Here is an 18,045-nt window from a genome sequence, read left to right on the forward strand (position 1 = left end):
AGCCTATCTCAGACGCAGTATTTTGCAACTGTGAGTTATTGAATGAGTGGTTGTTCAGTATTTACACCTGATGTTACCAGGTCCCTCCTTCGTCCACAACCTTCTTTCAGAATTCATAGACAGAGTGTTTGGAATGGTTCAGTTGCGCTCTGTGCAGAACTGTATCAGTTACCAGTTAATATTCAATTACTGTCTTTTATCTTTTCCTCTTCAAACTGTCAAATACCAGTTTCCTACCCAATCACATTTTCAAAGCCTACACCGATCTCATATATTTGTACTATTGTGGTGGAAGTTCGTTTAGTGTATTGCTGGCTTTCAAGTACGTTTCCTATACCATTCTTAGCAGACAACACCCATTCCGCTTTTTTTGGTGTTCAACATTTAACTTCACAGAAATTCATTAACCTATTTTTGGAATAGAATAAAATAATATGGATAAGTTTTGTACGTAAACTATAGATTCAACTGGGGGTTTGAAATTGTCTTAGACATAAAATTTTAATCAAATAATTTTCATTATATCTCATAGCTATTGACAGAAAATGTAGATCCGTTCCAACAGGCAAAAGGAAAATGATCCAGCATATTTAGCGCTCCTCATGGAGTGTGTCATCAAAAGAAGGCCCTCTCAAACCGGACTGATGTCATGGAGTTCGATAGAGTTGAGTTCCAGTGGCTCCTCCCACAGGCAGACATATTCCAAGGGATGTCTCAGCACTTCATATTATCTTACCAGCAGCCAAATCACATTTCAGAAATATGGAGGCATGAGAGTTTTCATCCAGGAATCAACTGAACTGAATGCAGTTCCTTATCTGTTGACATGAATGACTGGTTGCATGTAATCGTAGCAATGCGCTTTACATTCTGGATGGCCCCATCAGAACTGTTGCAATGCTGGAAGAAGCTAGACTGTCATTATCCATATCACCTCACAGAAAATTAGTTTTGTTAAGGAGATACCAGTTTTACCTAGAGGAGTGGCTCTAGAATCGACCTGCATTGTTTTGCTTCAATAAAATTGTTTTCATTAGAGGGGCACAAAATGACATGATACTGTGTATGCAGGCACTTCTGAAAACTGTATGAGATCTTTCAGACGTGCGGCTCAACCACACAGTGTCTCCTACTGCAAGGCTGTAATCAGACAGACATTTTCAGTTCTCACACACATGTTCAACTCCTTTTAGATAAGATCAGAGGTCTCGTTTACCTGCATCACTTGCTTACCTGTGGCAGTAGTGCGCAGCGCAGCTGCTCTTCTGGCTGCTGCGGCGTTGGCAGCAGCAGACGCACCTGTGGCCCCCATTGCGCCGAAGTTCATGCCCCTGGCTGCCCCCGCATTGAAAGCAGCGCCCCTGGCCGCTCCCGCATTCAGAGCAGCGCCCCTGGCCGCCCCCGCATTCAGAGAAGCGCCCCTGGCCGCCCCCGCATTCAGAGCGGCGCCCCTGGCTGCCCCCACATTAAGAGCTGCGCCTCGGGCCGCCCCCCCGCCTCTGGCTGCCGAAACGCCCCTCGCTGCCCCCGCACTAGAAGAAGCGCCCCTTGCTGCCCCCAAACCGAGAGACGCGCCCCTTGCCGCCCCTGCGCCGAAAGACGCGCCTCTGGCCGCCCCAGCAGCGCCGAAAGACGCGCCTCTGGCAGCACCCAGCGCTCCTCTGCTGGCAGGTAAGTTCGCGAAGTTTGCCGCATTGTGACCCTGCACCTGTACACAAAGGAAGTAGCACTTTTCCTATAACAGCATAAAATTTTTTAGCTCCTCTAGATTCATCCTACTAATGCAATCGATACATATCCTGCTAAAGCAAAATTTGTGCGTCTTGCATACCTTGATTTGTGTATTACTCTAGATACAATGGTAGCTCGAAGTGAAAGAATAAATGTTATGAGATAAATTTGGATCGAAGTAAAATTGAAACAGTTTTCAAAATAAAGACAATATCCTAAGAAGTACATCTCTTAACAGGTCCATAAAACCAAAATTTCCTGCTCGGTGACACTCAGTCTTATGTCTGAGTGCCCCAGGCATCTTCCATGTTTTGATCTTCCTTGACACATTTTCTAGAAAGCGGCCTAGATGTTGCCACTTGTTCTTGTACTATTCATTGACAATGGACCTGCTGTGGCCGTCAAGTGTTTGGTGAGATTTACTAGGATGGTTCACTACCAATTTGAATAAGGTCCATAGAAAAAGATACTGTAGTGCATCAGTTGAATTGATTTCTGAACAAAATCTCACTTTTTTGCAACCTACGAATTACCGTTCTGTTCATAAGTAACATACTCGTACTACACAACATTTTTCCTTCTGTACGTAATTACGTGATCACGGGATCGTCCCTCTACATTCTGCCCTCGACTAGGTCTAAATGTCATTACACAAGACTATCGCTCTTCGATGGTAGTCTTCCTGATGCCATCCACTGTCAGAATTAGTCCCACGGCGTCAATCTCTAAGTTTCAACTGCTCCCATACGAGATCATTGTACTTCATGTCAGCAGGTATGACAGACGTTTGCATTCGGTTGTTTCCTACCCCCAAAATGTGAGAATTCTTGACGTGGACTCACTGCGATCATCGTTCAAATGGCTCTGAGCACTATGGGACTTAACTTCTGAGGTAATCAGTCCCCTAAAACTTAGAAATGCTTAAACCTAACTAACTGAAGGACATTACACACATCCATGCCCAAGGCAGGAGTCGAACCTGCGATCGTAGCGGACGCCCGGTCCCAGACTGCAGCGCCTAGAACCGCTCGGCCACTCCGGCCAGCCATTGTGATCATGCATTGTCGGCTTGCGTGTCATATAAGCTGCCCAAATCTTGACTGTATTGCTGAATGAACCGGTCCCGATACTACACAACCTGATAATTACCCTCGACAACAACGAGAGATGTCCGACACCAGTAAGCGATTCCCCCTGTAACACTTTCTTAGATATGACGGAAGTTAGCTTTCCGTTTGACGATAGCCACCCATTAAGAATGACATGTTGAGATCTGTCTACTAGAACGTTTCCATCCACAGGCATTTCAGCTAAGATGTTTCGTTTTAAAGTGACATGGTGATGAGAATTCTAGCAAAGGATTTCTTCCAAGCAAGCTAGAATACAGCTAAGACGCTGAACACATATTCCTCAGGATGCCGATTAAAATCTACATCTAATCATCAGGAAACAAGTGCGTCGCCTACTGAGAAAAGTGATTAAGGTGGTTGTTGCGATGATATCTTTGTAGAGGATGATTTTAGTTATTTCCCTATCCTTCCACAACCCGACCACGTTCTGTGTATCGTCATCGGCGTAAGGGTTACACCCTAATCTACTTTCCTTGCTTACAGAAATCCTGAAATCAAGAAAATGGTACAGAATTGAGTTCTTCACTTTACTGCGAACTGGATGCTATGAGTGAACAGAGAAAGCTATGTTTCACATCATTGGTAGTTGTGGAGACCATGTTGAGTCCTACATAGGGAATATTCAATCTTCAGAAAAGACGTCACGTCTAGTATATTACATTTCGGATTTTTTGGAGTTTTCATTCAAGATGAGAGCACAAAATTACATTTACCAGACGTGTCATTGACCACTATAGGTCACAATGGGGGGTACAGCCTAATCAAAAAGATGTGTGTGCATGAACAAACACATGGAATGTAGAAGATTTATAAACGAGTCCCAAAATACCTTTTCCTGCCACAATTACATTTAAACTACTTCTGAACGATATGTGTTTAGCTTTAGTCACAAGGGTACCCGTCGACAGAACTTCATCTCAACACATTTTCAAGTGTCAGCCAGGATCCGTTACACTTTCAGTGTAAAAGGATACCGATATAATATGACGTTCTATATCTGAGATTTTAAGTAAGATATACGGGAATAATGTTCACTGGTAATGACAAACTTCAAAAAAACTTCAGTGTTATGTAGAGAGTGCATAAGAAGATTGGTAGGAAGGGAGGTGGGAATGGAGACAGAAGTATTGATTAATGTTGCCTGGAAGAAATTCTGGCTTTCTTGTGAACGCTGAGGTTAGTGCACATCTTAATCAAATGCCACTCTAACGTGTAACATAAGACATCCTACTTCAGAAGTGGAATAATTTTGCATGAGATTCAGTTTTCCCACCGATATGTGTTTTGCCTTCATTCATTTTTCTAAGAACGGCGTCCCTGCTAGGAGTCACTATAATATAGAGAGAATCATGCTGTTCGAGATAACTCATGACGTTTGAGCTCAGGATATGTTATAAGATTCTACATCCGATGAACGTGAAGGAGCTAGGACATTACTTTTGTGTAGCAGTCTGCCACACTTATTGACGTATGTGGCCCGTGCTTACTTTTCACCACTGGACACACTTTGTTGTCCAGTTGATCTAAAGTTTATAATAGCTAAAATGGCACGATGCTCAGACCCAACTTTTGCATGGAATCTGACAGGAATTCTTTCCGCTCTTCGAGCCGTGTTTAATGTCAATAATTTTAAATGTTTCTCAAAACCTGTAATACTTATGGCACTTGAACAATGACAAAAAAACGTCGTTTATTCCTTTTTAACACAGGCTGCCAGTTCCAACACCAAATGGCGTCATCTTCAGGTCCCAAGCATAACCTGCCATTCACAACCGTTTTCATGTGCAGTGAGCAGAATCGTATGTAGCTTGCAAACATTAACTGGACTACGTACCTTCTGTGGAAATAACAAGCCCATCATGATCAGACGGTTGCGGAGGGCATGTTATCCCTGGAGCCTGAAGGTGACACCATTTAGTGTCAAAATTGGTAACACGTGTTAAGAAGAAGTAAACGACGTTGGATTCAAATACAGCGGTTGGTTTTGTTATCGTTACTGAAGTCCGGCTGCAGTCCCACTTTCCTTGATGGATTAACAGAGTAATATCTATAGTTGGAGATCTGGGAACAGAACTGAACACGTCTACTTTCACTTGGCAGCTCTCAGTTCCATTTCCTATTCGATCTATGGGTGTACGACACAAACGTTTGCTTACTAAGAACCTTTACTCACGACTAAAAGTTCTTTTGGTATCCTGAGTTTCTGTAAGTTTCTCCTAGGGTGGTCATTTTGTGCTTTACATAATACCCTCTTGACAGTCAAAGTTAATTTCACTTAATGTTCTTCGTTTCACTTAATGGAGTAACTGAGAGAGAAAAATAAATACAGGTGATTGTTGATAAACCAAAGAAGGAACTGCCGCTTACTCGAGTGGACTCTCGCTGTAAGTTTCAAATACCAGTGAAACTGTAAATCTCAAAATTACAAAATTTTATTTGAAGTCCTGATTTATCAGAAGGTCATTACCAGGCCATTTGGTTATATTTAAATGCTGACAGCCCAGAACAAAGTTGCATGATTGTAGCACTATGTTTTTAATGTTTGCAGAGATACACAAATGATTGTGTTGATTCAATAGTCATTTTCGAACTGTGCTGTGATTCGGTTTTTTGTACGGAAGAGGAGCTAAAGGGCTTCAAATTCTTGATCAGTTTTACATTAGTTTATGAGCCTACAGTTATTAGTCAAGGCTTGGTTGGACAGTGGCGTTGAGACTTTAAACGCGACTAAACAAATGTGAGTTATAAAAAGGTGGTTGGGCAGTTCCAGTAAACAAGCCAATGATACTGTGCAACGAGAAGGCCAAATACTACGAATAATTTAGTGGAGTGTAGTAAAAACTGTTCAGAAGTGTACATCGATTAATTAAAAAGTGAAATACATTTGCGAGAAATTCAGACCATGATTGATAGTTTTTTAAAAAGTCAATACGTTGTTTTATTTCCAAACGGCGTTTGCATTTCGAATACGAATTGTAAAAATATTCATTGACATGGGATGCAAAAACCATATAGCGCGGAAAGTCATACTATGTGGTGCTGGATCGGCTTTTCATCCATTTTACCTTCTTTCTAAAAGTGGCGGCATAATCCTGATCTCAATAAAAAGCTCAATGAGGTTGCTTTTGATGAAGAATGATGTATTAGAGCACGATGTACTTTATCACGTCGTGACCAAGCGTGGTGGGACGAGCTGCAGACAGTACAGAAGGCAGATTTCACAAGAAGGAGGGCTAATTGTACTCCTCTATGTTGGAGGCAAGTAAATCAGAACAATTGCATCACTTGCAATTTGGTGTAACATTGTTAAAAAGTACAGTCGTTTGCTGGACTTTGTTGTTAACATTCCTCACCACCAATGTTTCTGTATTGGGATCGTGTTTTAATTTCACACAGGCACTCGTCTATGCCTGAGGGTAAAACGACACTCGTCATCCCTACAAGGGAGAGCCTGCCTCACAAAGGTTGCTCAAGACTTTGCGATAGATTAGTAAGTGACCTGTTGAATGACGGATGTAACGTGTTCCATCTACTCCGAAATGCTGTTTTGCTGTTGAGGTAGAGTTTATTGGTACTAAAGTTTCCAGTCCTCATTCCTGATCAATCGTCCCTGTCGTGTCGATTCGAAACGACTTCCATCTGTCCCTCCCCCCCCCCCCCCCACCAATATTGTAACAAGTAAGGGTTCTTCTCTGTGTAATCTATACCCTCCAAGTACAGTCGTGTCGCTATGTTTGAAATGGATCCTCTGAAGATGGAACCGGGAAGGTCTTTCAGGTAGAAGGAGACTCAATTCGTAGTCACGTGTGACGGAGACACCAACATTCCACTGACGCTATGGAGCTATTTAAAGCTGTGTTTTTAATTTTCCACTGTCATTGCGAAGCCCACGTTAAATTCTGTACGTGGCTGCACGTTCAGAGACCGTGAATAGTTACAATTGAAAGAAAAACAGCCCTCGGTCATTATTTTTAACAAATTAACCTGGTTCCAACGCTGCTAGGAGTGTCTTCTTCAGAATTTAAATCAAATAATGGTCCATATTCTATAACATGGTCGCAGAATTATGACTAAAATCGTACTTGTACCCTATCATACGTTTTTAGTAATCATTCTGTGACCATGTTGTAGAATATACGAGGTGCATTCAAATTCTAAGGCCTCCGATTTTTTTTCTATTTAACTAGTCACCCGAAATCGATGAAACTGGCGTTACTTCTCGACGTAATCGCCTTGCAGACGTACACATTTTTCACAACGCTGACGCCATGATTCCATGGCAGCGGCGAAGGCTTCTTTAGGAGTCTGTTTTGACCACTGGAAAATCGCTGAGGCAATAGCAGCACGGTTGTTGAATGTGCGGCCATGGAGAGTGTCTTTCATTGTTGGAAAAAGCCTAAAGTCACTAGGAGCCAGGTCAGGTGAGTAGGGAGCATGAGGAATCACTTCAAAGTTGTTATCACGAAGAAACTGATGCGTAAAGTTAGCTCCATGTGCGGGTGCGTTGTCTTGGTGAAACAGCACACACACAGCCCTTCCCAGACGTTTTTATTGCAGTACAGGAAGGAATTTGTTCTTCAAAACATTTTCGTAGGATGCACCTGTTACCGTAGTGCCCTTTAGAACGCAATGGGTAAGGATTACGCCCTCACTGTCCCAGAATATGGACACCATTATTTTTTCAGCACTGGCGGTTACCCGAAATTTTTTTTGGGGCGGTGAATCTGTGTGCTTCCATTGAGTTGACTGACGCTTTGTTTCTGGATTGAAAAATGGCATCCACGTCTCATCCATTGTCACAACCGACGAACAGAAAGTCCCATTCATGCTGTCGTTGCACGTCAACATTGCCTGGCAACATGCCACACGGGCAGCCATGAGGTCGTCCGTCAGCATTCGTGGCACCCACCTGGATGACACTTTTCGCATTTTCAGGTCGTCATGCAGGATTGTGTGCACAGAACCCACAGAAATGCCAACTCTGGAGGCGATCTGTTCAACAGTCATTCAGCGATCCCCCAAAACAATTCTCTCCACTTTATCGATCATGTCGTCAGACTGGCTTGTGCGAGCCCGAGGTTGTTTCGGTTTGTTGTCACTCGATGTTCTGCCTTCATTAAACTGTCGCACCCACGAACGCACTTTCGACACATCCATAACTCCATCACCACATGTATCCTTCAACTGTCGATGAATTTCAATTGGTTTCACACCACGCAAATTTAGAAAACGAATGATTGCACGCAGTTCAAGTAAGGAAAACGTCGCCATTTTAAGTATTTAAAACAGTTCTCATTCTCGCCGCTGGCGGTAAAATTCCATCTGCCGTACAGTGCTGCCATCTCTGGGACGTATTAACAATGAACGCGGCCTCATTTTAAAACAATGCGCATGTTTCTATCTCTTTCCAGTCCGGAGAAAAAAAATTGGAGGCCTTAGAACTTGAATGCACCTCGTGGACCACTCTTTGAATTAAATTCTGAAGAAACTCCCAGCAGTGTTGAAACCAGGTTAATTTGTAAAAATAGTAACCGAGGGCTGTTTTACTGCTGTTTTTCTTTCAACTGAAGGCCACGTTGTATATCACTCTGCTCAGGAGCTTGGCTTACTTCGGGCCTGAAAAGGCTTGGGGGACAGTAAGGAATAGCAGCCACTGCCAGTAAGGCTGAGTACATGCAGGAGTCCTTGGTTCGACTCACAGTTTGTAACTGAGACTGATAAGCCACTATGTTGTACATGCCTATGGGAATTTGCAACTATTATGTAAACACATATTTGAACATCACAGCCAGCTGTAAAACACCTGGTGAGGATCCAAAGTGTTGCGATATTATTTCCTCTCGTCTATTCATCCAGGTTATAAGTCAGAGAAAGTCATGCATTGCATGAAACATGAGCTCTCGAAGAGTTTAAAGAGTCATGCTTTCCCAAAGTGTACAGGAAGTCGGGTGATGCTGAGGGAATTAGATTAAGAAATGAGACGCTTAAAGTAATAAAGGAGTTTTGCTATTTCGGGAGCAAAATAACTGATGATGGTCGAAGTAGAGAGGATATAAAATGTAGACTGGCGATGGCAAGGAAAGCGTTTCTGAAGAAGAGAAATTTGTTAACGTCGAGTATTGATTTAAGCGTCAGGAAGTCGTTTCTCAAAGTATTTGTATGGAGTGTAGCCATGTATGGAAGTGAAACATGGACGCTAAATAGTTTGGACAAGAAGAGAATAGAAGCTTTCGAAATGTGGTGCTATAGAAGAATGCTGAAGATTAGATGGGTAGATCACATAACTAATGAGGAGGCATTGAACAGAATTGGGGAGAAGAGGAGTTTGTGGCACAACTTGACTACAAGAAGGAATCGGTTGGTAGGACATGTTCTGAGGCATCAAGGGATCACCAATTTAGTTCTGGAGGGCAGGATGGAGGGTAAAAATCGTAGAAGGAGACCATGAGATGAATACTCTAAGCAGATTCAGAAGGATGTAGGATGCAGTAGGTACTGGGAGATAAAGAAGGTTGCACAGGATAGAGTAGCATGGAGAGCTGCATCAAACCAGTCTTAGGACTGACGACCACAACAACAACAACAACAGTAATACTTAAGTACATTGCTGATCACTAAATATGTAAGACCATGATGGTGACACACAACAGGTATCAAAACGGCATGAAGTGTATGAGATACTTCATACGCAAATGATTAGCATTTCAGAGCATTTACTCATACAATAATGTAATGCTGTCTACATTCTGTAAAGAAGGGAAGATTATGCAGCAAGTGTCTTATTTACGTATTGTACATGAATCTTGTCACAAGAAGATTGTGTTATGCCTTGTGTAAGAAGCGTTAACGTTTCCCTGCTTGCGTCGTAATTTGGCAGTCACAAGACCGAGGCCTGCTAGCATTGGTCAGCATCCCACACTGGCATGCGCATATGGAATCGAAGATTTCAGGATGTCTGTACAGTAGTGGAAATCATTGTAAAGCCTGGGTTCCTGCGACAGTAGTAGTACGCACAATGTCCGAAGCAACACGTATCGATTTTACTTATAGAGATACATACAAGACTCCATCATAACAAAGAGTTATGATGGAGTTACGTAGTTTCATTCATTACTTGAGTATCAAAATAAGGCTTTCGAATTTCTGGTTGGAAATTGGTATAAAGGCAATCAATATCGTGTTCTATTATGGCATCGTTAGTACTTTCTTCGACCTCCTTTCATCTTAATTACGTCAAAAATTCTTTTCGGAATTTATTTTGTTGGGTTTCTTCGTTCTTCCAGTGAAATTGTCACCCACTCTTACCATATCGCGCTTTTGAGCTCGCATGCGGCCTCAAATTGCTTTCCGTTCAGATAAACACGTCTTGAAAGTATCACTTAAATGTTTTCCAATGGTTTTCAAATCTGTTAGAGAACATTCGGCAAAGCAATGCGTGATTTACTTTTAGTCTAGAAGGCTGCCGAAATCATAACTCTTCCACCAGCAAAATTTCTGCTCGATCTCTGTTCTCATATTATGCCAATAATAACTGAAATCCCTCCAGCCCGTCTAAATTAAACTTCTTCTCATCATTGCAACTCACTTCATGCCATTCTGAAGCCTATGACATATGTTTTTCAGTAAATTCTTATCTATCCTGTTTATGTTTGGATTTCACAGCAGGTTTTTGCAGTGTTTACCTGAATGCAAGACATTTGACATGTGACAAAATTTTTCGTACATGTATGGCAGTTATAGGCAACTGAAAATCAGCAACAAGTTGAGAAGAATAACGACTTGAAGCCCTTTCTTTGTCCTAAAGTAATCGTTTCGATGCCTCAGAAAATTTTCTGCTTTGGCCATATTATCCGTTCTGTCAATATCGTGCACCCAGTCTAAAGAAATTATTAATCATTGTCCCTGATCGGTTTTATCTTCTTGTAGAATATTCGATTAGAGAGCTCCATTTCGTTTTACGGACCGTTGTTTGCTGTTTCACCACATGCAACTGTTTTCTGCGTGAAATTGTTACACAACACGCACTGTCACTGATGGTGCCTGTTTCCTTTCTGTAATAAAGACACGTGCGCACACAGCTCACTGCCTTTATACCTTGTGTGGTGTCACCGCCAGACACCACACTTGCTAGGTGGTAGCCTTTAAATCGGCCGCGGTCCGTTAGTATACGTCGGACCGGCGTGTCGCCACTATCAGTGATTGCAGACCGAGCGCCGCCACACGGCAGGTCTAGAGAGACTTCCTACCACTCGCCCCAGTTGTTCAACCGACTTTGCTAGCGATGGTTCACTGACAAAATACGCTCTCATTTGCCGAGACGATAGTTAGCATAGCCTTCATCTACGTCATTTGCTACGACCTAGCAAGGCGCCATTACCAGTTACTATTGATGCTGTAAAACATGTACCGTCAAGAGTGATGTTCTCCATTTATGGATTAAAGTTAAGTATTCCACAGCTACGTCCTTTTTTGCTAGTCCTTGTACTGTTCCAGACCTCACGCCTGCCTGCATGAGATAAGGTGCGTGCCTTTCGGCTTCCTCTCAAAACTGGGTTGGCTCTCTTGCCAACCCACAACATTTGGCGACGAGGCCACACCGCGTTCGTAACTATACTGCCCTGATTTACTTGTGTAATGGCTTCACCACCATCTCCAGATGTACTGTCCGAATTTTATCGCTTACAGAATCAGCAGACGCAGGCCTTACTGGATGCCTTTGGACAGCTCGTCCAGGGTCAACGTGCAATGCAAAACGACGCGGCAGCCTCCGCTCCACCGCCAACGCAGCCACAACACGCAGTTGCACCAACTTTTCGTCGTTTTGATGCTGCACTGGAAAGCTGGACGAAGTGGTCACGCCAATTTGGATTCCATCTCGCCGCCTACGGAATTCAAGGTAGTGAGCGGCGGCCTTTTCTCCTTTCCTCCGTCGGGGTTCAGACGTACCGTGTGATAGTCAAATTACTTCCCTGACGCGATGTAGCAACTCTGTCCTACGACGAAATTTTGTCTGCATTAGATGCATACTTCAAAGAATCAGTAAATATAGTTGCGAAAAGGTATATCTTCTTTCGTACAAAACGTACGGCCAATGAGACTAATCGGGAGTGGGTTGCAACCTTGCAAGGCCTTACTAGGGATTGTGCTTCTGAGTGTCAATGTGGACTCCCTTATTCAGATACTATGGTACGTGATGCAATTGCACAGAACGTTTCTGATTTTCGTATACGGGAACAGATTTTGAAACTAGTCAATCCCTCCCTTCAACAAGTGATGCACATATTGGATCGGCAGGACACACTTGACTTTGCTTAGGCATCATTTGAGACTTCGCCACCCGTGTGTCAAGTTAACCGGCCCGCCGGGCGAGCTGTACGGAACAGTAAACAGCCCTCGCGCCCGACCGCGCCGCTGCCGCCAAACTTTCAGCCACGTGTACCGCGCCGGCATGCAAATGCAGTGCTAAAATCATGCCTGCAGTGTGCTATTAGACATTCGCTTGAGAATTGCCCGTCACGCCAAGCTATTTGCTTTTTCTCTAATAAAAAAGGACATGTTCAAAGTGTTTGCCAGAAAAAGCTCAGATCGGAAGCTCAAAATCATTCCAGGCCCTTTGCTTCGCGCCGGAATCGGAATCGAACTAAGGATACTCAGGCTCGCGACACTTCGCCCATGGAAATTCATGTAGTTCATTCCACTCCGCCCAGTGCCACTCTCTCTAACAGTGACTGTGTTCGTCCCACAAATAGTGTGCGTCGATGTCGCCGGAACTCCCGTCAAGTCGCAAGTGATTTTGTACCAGAGTCAGTTCACGTTGCACGAGACAGTCGCTCTTGTCCTCCGCAGGACAATAAACTTTTTGTGGACTTGGACATTAACGGCAAAGTGATACCGTTCCAGCTCGATACCGGCGCTGCAGTTTCACTGATCAATCAAGACACTTACAAACTGCTGGGCACACCTCTGTTGCGTGCCGCAAATGTTAAGTACCTATTTAGGTCAAGTGATCCCTGTGTTAGGACAGTGCAGCCTTCTTGCAACATACAAGGGACAACCAAAACTTGTGTCATTTTACGTCCTTCATTCTTCTGCTGCAGTGAACTTGTTTGGTTTCTATTCATTTCAGTTGTTTAACTTGTCTATAGTAAATCAGGTCCTATCAGTGAACCAGACTGAGCCTTCCGACGATGTTTCCCGTCTATGTGAAGAATTTGCAGACATTTTTGCACCGGGCCTCGGTTGCGCTAAGAACTATAAAGCACATTTAGAACTGAAAGTATACGCGCAACTGAAATTTTTCAGAGTGCGCAATGTTCCCCACACATTGCGTGATGAGGTATCAAAAACATTACACGTTTTGGAATCACAAGGTGTAATTGAACGTGTACAGGCTTCTCTCTGGGCATCACCCTTAGTAATTTTTCCTAAACCTTCGGGAGAATTGAGACTTTGTGTGGACTTCAAGGCAACAGTGAATCCACAACTAGTGACTGCAACTTTTCCTTTACCCCGCCCGGAAGATCTTTTTGACAAACTGTGCCCAGGTAAATATTTTTCGAAGCTGGACCTAGCAGATGCGTACTTGCAAATACAGGTGGACGAAGAATCCCAGCGCGTTTTGGTGGTTAACACGCATCTTGGTTTGTATCGATTCAAACGACTGCCATTCGCGTGTGCATCCGCCCCTGCATTGTTTCAGGAATATCTACAAACTGTTTGTGCGTCGGTCCCTACTGCAGCAAACTATCTGGACGCTATTGTGATCTCCGGAAAGATGGAAGAAGAACATTTAGCCAATGTCAGAACATTATTTCAGGTCTTGAGACAAAATGGTCTTCGCTTGCGGTTGGACAAATGTGTGTTTTTTGCTCGTGACTTGCCCTACCTGGGACATGTACTCAATGCCCAAGGCATACATCCCAGTCCCGAGCACCTCCGTGCCATACAAGACTTGCCTTCGCCGCAGACTTTGAAGCAGCTAAAGAGTGTGCTGGGAAAAATTAACTATTATCACAGATACGTGCCGCATGTCTCTTCCATTTCAGCTCCGCTTCATCGCTTACGCCGTAAAGGTGTTCCGTTCGTCTGGACGACGGAATGCGAACGCGCCTTTCGCCAGTTGAAATCGGCATTGCTTTCCAAAACTTGCCTTACGCCATTCGATCTCCGGAAGCCCCTTTTGTTGATGGTGGATGCATCGGATTTCGGGATCGGTGCTGTGCTTGCGCACAAAGATGGTTCGCACGATCGCCCTATTGCCTTTGCGTCCAAATTGCTCTCGTCTGCGCAAAGAAATTATTCACAGATCGAGAAAGAAGCATGGGCTCTCGTATTTGGTGTTACAAAGTTTCATGATATCTTGTATGGTCGTCACTTTACCATCATCACAGACCACAAACCTTTGACATCGTTTTTTCATCCCACGAAACCTGTACCTCCACGTACAGCGCAGAAATTCATTCGCTGGTCTATTTTCCTCTCGCAGTACCGCTACGATATCTTGTATCGGTCCACTTCTATGCACGGAAACGCCGATGCGTTGTCCCGTTTGCTGTTGCTGAGGATAGAGCATTCGATTCCTCCGAACTTGCTTGCATGTTCATTGATTCGGAAACCGATGACGTGGTCGAATCGTTTCCGATTGATTTTCTTCGTGTAGCTACAGCCACAGATGCCGACCCTGTCCTGGCTACCGTTCTGCGTTTCGTTGCTACTCAATGGCCCTTCTCAAAGTCACGGATCGGGGATCCGTTGGTTCGCCGATTTTTTGCTCACAAGGAGTCTTTTTGTACGACGTGGTGTTTTGCTATTGCGTTCAGATAATGATCAGTACAGGGTCATGGTCCCACGTTTGTTACAGTCCTCTGTCTTACAGCTTCTCCATCAAGGACATTGGGGTATAGTGAGGACGAAACAACTTGCTCGTCAGCACTGTATTTGGTTCGGAATCGATGCCGTGATTACGAGTATGTGCTCTTCTTGCATGGTATGTGCCGAACAACAATCAGCACCACCGCGGAAATTCTTTGCATGGCCAAAAGCCATTTCCCTTGGCAACGCTTACACATCGATTTTGCTGGCCCATTCTGGAATGCTCGATAGTTGGTTGTGGTAGATTCATTATTTAATTTTCCTTTTGTTGTCCGGATGTCTTCCACGACGTCATCTGCCACCATCCAAGCGTTATCCGCTATCTTTTGCATCGAAGGTCTTCCACAGACTATTGTTTCCGACAATGGCCCACAATTCATGTCCGCAGAATTTCAGTCATTCTGTAAGGCCAATGGTATTCAACATCTGACGTCCGCGCCGTTTTCGCCACAGCCAAACGGTGCCGCTGAACGTTTGGTCAGGACTTTCAAGTCACAGATGTTGAAGTTGAAACATCGCATTCTCGGGAGGACGCGTTATTGCTCTTTTTGTCTTCGTATCGCTCTCAGCCTCGAGATGGTCGTTCGCCGGCTGGGTTGCTTCACGGTCGCCCTCATCGCATCTTGATGTCTTTGCTACATCCGCCGCATCTGGTTCCTGTGCAGCGGCAGACACCCGCTTTTGCCCCAGGCGATCTTGTCTACTACCGCAACTATCGAGGTCCACGGCGTTGGCTCGAAGGGCGCATTCTTCGCTGCCTCGGCCGCGCTATGTATCTGGTTTTGGGGGCCTCTCGTGAGGTGCGTCGGCATCTCAATCGGCTGCGCCTCTGTCGTCGCACGGGATCTGCCGCTTCCCGTCTGCTTTCAGCGACGGTGCCGTCCGGTCAGCGCCCTGGGGACCCATCTACTGGCTCGTTTCAGCCCCTGGTGTTACCGACGCTGCCTTCCGTTTTGCCCCATGGCTACCCGCCCCCGCCGCCGCGCCCGCAGTGGACGCTTCGCTGCAACCGCCGGGCGCCTCCCTGGGTCACGCGCCGCCGATCGCTTCCCGTGACCAGTTGTCCTCCGACATGGAACTCTTGCCCGCTCCGGACCATATGTCGTCTTCGCCCGTCGGGTACCCCGGCCCGATGGAGGTCGACCCTTCGGCCCTCCTGTCTCTCTACGGTCGCATACACCGCATGTTGGCGTGCACCCTGGAGCAGGTTTTCAGGCGTTTCCTAGCTCCCCTCGGTCCGAATGGCAGGGTGCGGGTGGCACAGTCTCGCCTGTTGTTAGGCTCCCCACCTCGTCGCATACGTCAACATGGGGTCCTCCCCACGGCGGGCGGAAGCCTAATGCCACAACCGTCCGCTACTATCAGTGATTGCAGACCGAGCGCCGCCACACAGCAGGTCTAGAGAGACTTCCTACCACTCGCCCCAGTTGTTCAACCGACTTTGCTAGCGATGGTTCACTGACAAAATACGCTCTCATTTGCCGAGACGATAGTTAGCATAGCCTTCAGCTACGTCATTTGCTACGACCTAGCAGGGCGCCATTACCAGTTACTATTGGTGCTGTAAAACATGTACCGTCAAGAGCGATGTTCACCAATTATGGATTAAAGTTAAGTATTCCAGAAGCTACGTACCTTTTTTGCTAGTCTCAATTCCTTGTCCTGTTCCAGACCTCACGCCAGCCTGCGTGAGGTAAAACGCGTGCCTTTCGGCTTCCTATCAAAACCGGGTTGGCTCTCTTGCCAACCCACAACACCTTGTCTCACCCTCTATCACGTGATTCATTCATGTTTTGTTCTATAGTGTAGTACTAACATCAAATGCGATACCATTTGGCTGTATTTCTCGGCATACTGGATCTCATACTATTGCATACACAGCGCAAAAGTGTTCCAACCGACAATGTTAATATTCCTACAAATACCCATGCCTGAATAATGATTTCCAGTACCGTACCACACGACTTGCACGATTTGAACAGTCCTACGCTGAAGGTATTCGATAGAACAGATATACAGGGTTTGGACAAGAATATGCAAAAACCCAAAATACAATCCATTAACGTGCGTAATATGTTGTAGGAAATATGTTTGCATTCAAAAAATCTTCCAGTCTTCTCGCAGTGGCTGAGCAGAAATGATGTATTGGTTTCGAGGGAATCTTATATCATTCTTCCTGTAAAATAGTGGCAAGTTCAAATAATGCTGGTGAAGGTGCACAGCGATCTCCAAAGGGCTTAATGATTCTGAGACATGAAGACTAGGGTGACCAGGGGAGATGCAACAGTTCATCCTCATGCTTACAGAACCAGTCCTGGACGAGGTGAGCCACGTGAATAATGACCCTACCTTCTTGGAACGCATTGCCACCATTGGGGAGCAAATATTTTACCATGAGATAGACCTTATCAGCGAAAATGAGCACGTAATCCCTGGAATTAATGCGACCTTGTACAGTAACAATTTTTCCCATTGAATACTACCATATGGCTGCCCAAATCACCGAAGTCCGCCATCTTTTGCTCCTCGTAAACTTGGCCAGATTTTGTAAACAGCGTGAATCATCGCACAACCTGCCAAACGGCATCTCTCCATTGCTCTGTAGTCTAGGTTTTATGACTCCGACCCCGTTTTCCTGTTACACCCATTTACATTGCTGATGACAGGTTTTGGAATGCCTGCTCACCCTGCAGTTCTCAGGTTATGGAGCTCTATTCGTGATGTGTTGGTGCTAACGAGTTCGCGAGTGCGACATTCCGTTTTCCAATGACGTCTTCAACTGTCGTTCCCTTATAATGCGTCGCAATTCCCTTTCAGTGATCGTCCGTCACATATACTCAGCACACTCTTTAGTGAGCGTTACGACTTAACTGATGATTTTCTTCCGCTTTACTTGTATGCAGTATAAGTATTTGATACACCAAACATTTCCGCTACCTTGGTTACGGTAGCAACCACCCAGAAGTGCCAACATTTTTCCCACGTTAAAATTCACATAGCTCCACATAACGCACCCATAGTTACACACAACAGTCTTGGAACCACGACTGAAATCCACAATCTATCGAGGACTTCTTACCAGTACCATTGTCCAATTCAATAGCGCTGACTGTGAGATTGACTATTTATCTACACCTATTGGATTTTATAGTTTTGTCCAACCACTGTACCTTCACAGTTTTGCTAATACTAGAAGAATTATACTGTCACGTCACGTACATTGTGAGATGGAGTGGTCTCCTCTGCAGCGAAAACGGTATCCACGTTCCCAACGCTAAGACGACTGGTGTACTGAGGCTGTCAGCTCGACATG

The 18,045-nt window shown here is 44.8% G+C and overlaps 1 protein-coding gene across 1 annotated transcript in view; it reads right to left on the reverse strand.

The window, feature by feature from the left end:
• The window catches only part of LOC124616594 (glycine-rich protein 1-like), a 79,635-nt gene that overhangs the window by 51,297 nt on the left and 10,293 nt on the right, over positions 1 to 18,045 (reverse strand). The window contains exon 2 of the mRNA XM_047144915.1: positions 1,234 to 1,708. Coding sequence (XP_047000871.1) covers positions 1,234 to 1,708 — 475 coding nt within the window. The remainder of the gene's footprint in view (positions 1 to 1,233; positions 1,709 to 18,045) is intronic.

Source organism: Schistocerca americana, chromosome 5 (assembly GCF_021461395.2).
Source record: "Schistocerca americana isolate TAMUIC-IGC-003095 chromosome 5, iqSchAmer2.1, whole genome shotgun sequence".
Classification (NCBI taxonomy): Eukaryota; Metazoa; Arthropoda; class Insecta; order Orthoptera; family Acrididae; genus Schistocerca; species Schistocerca americana.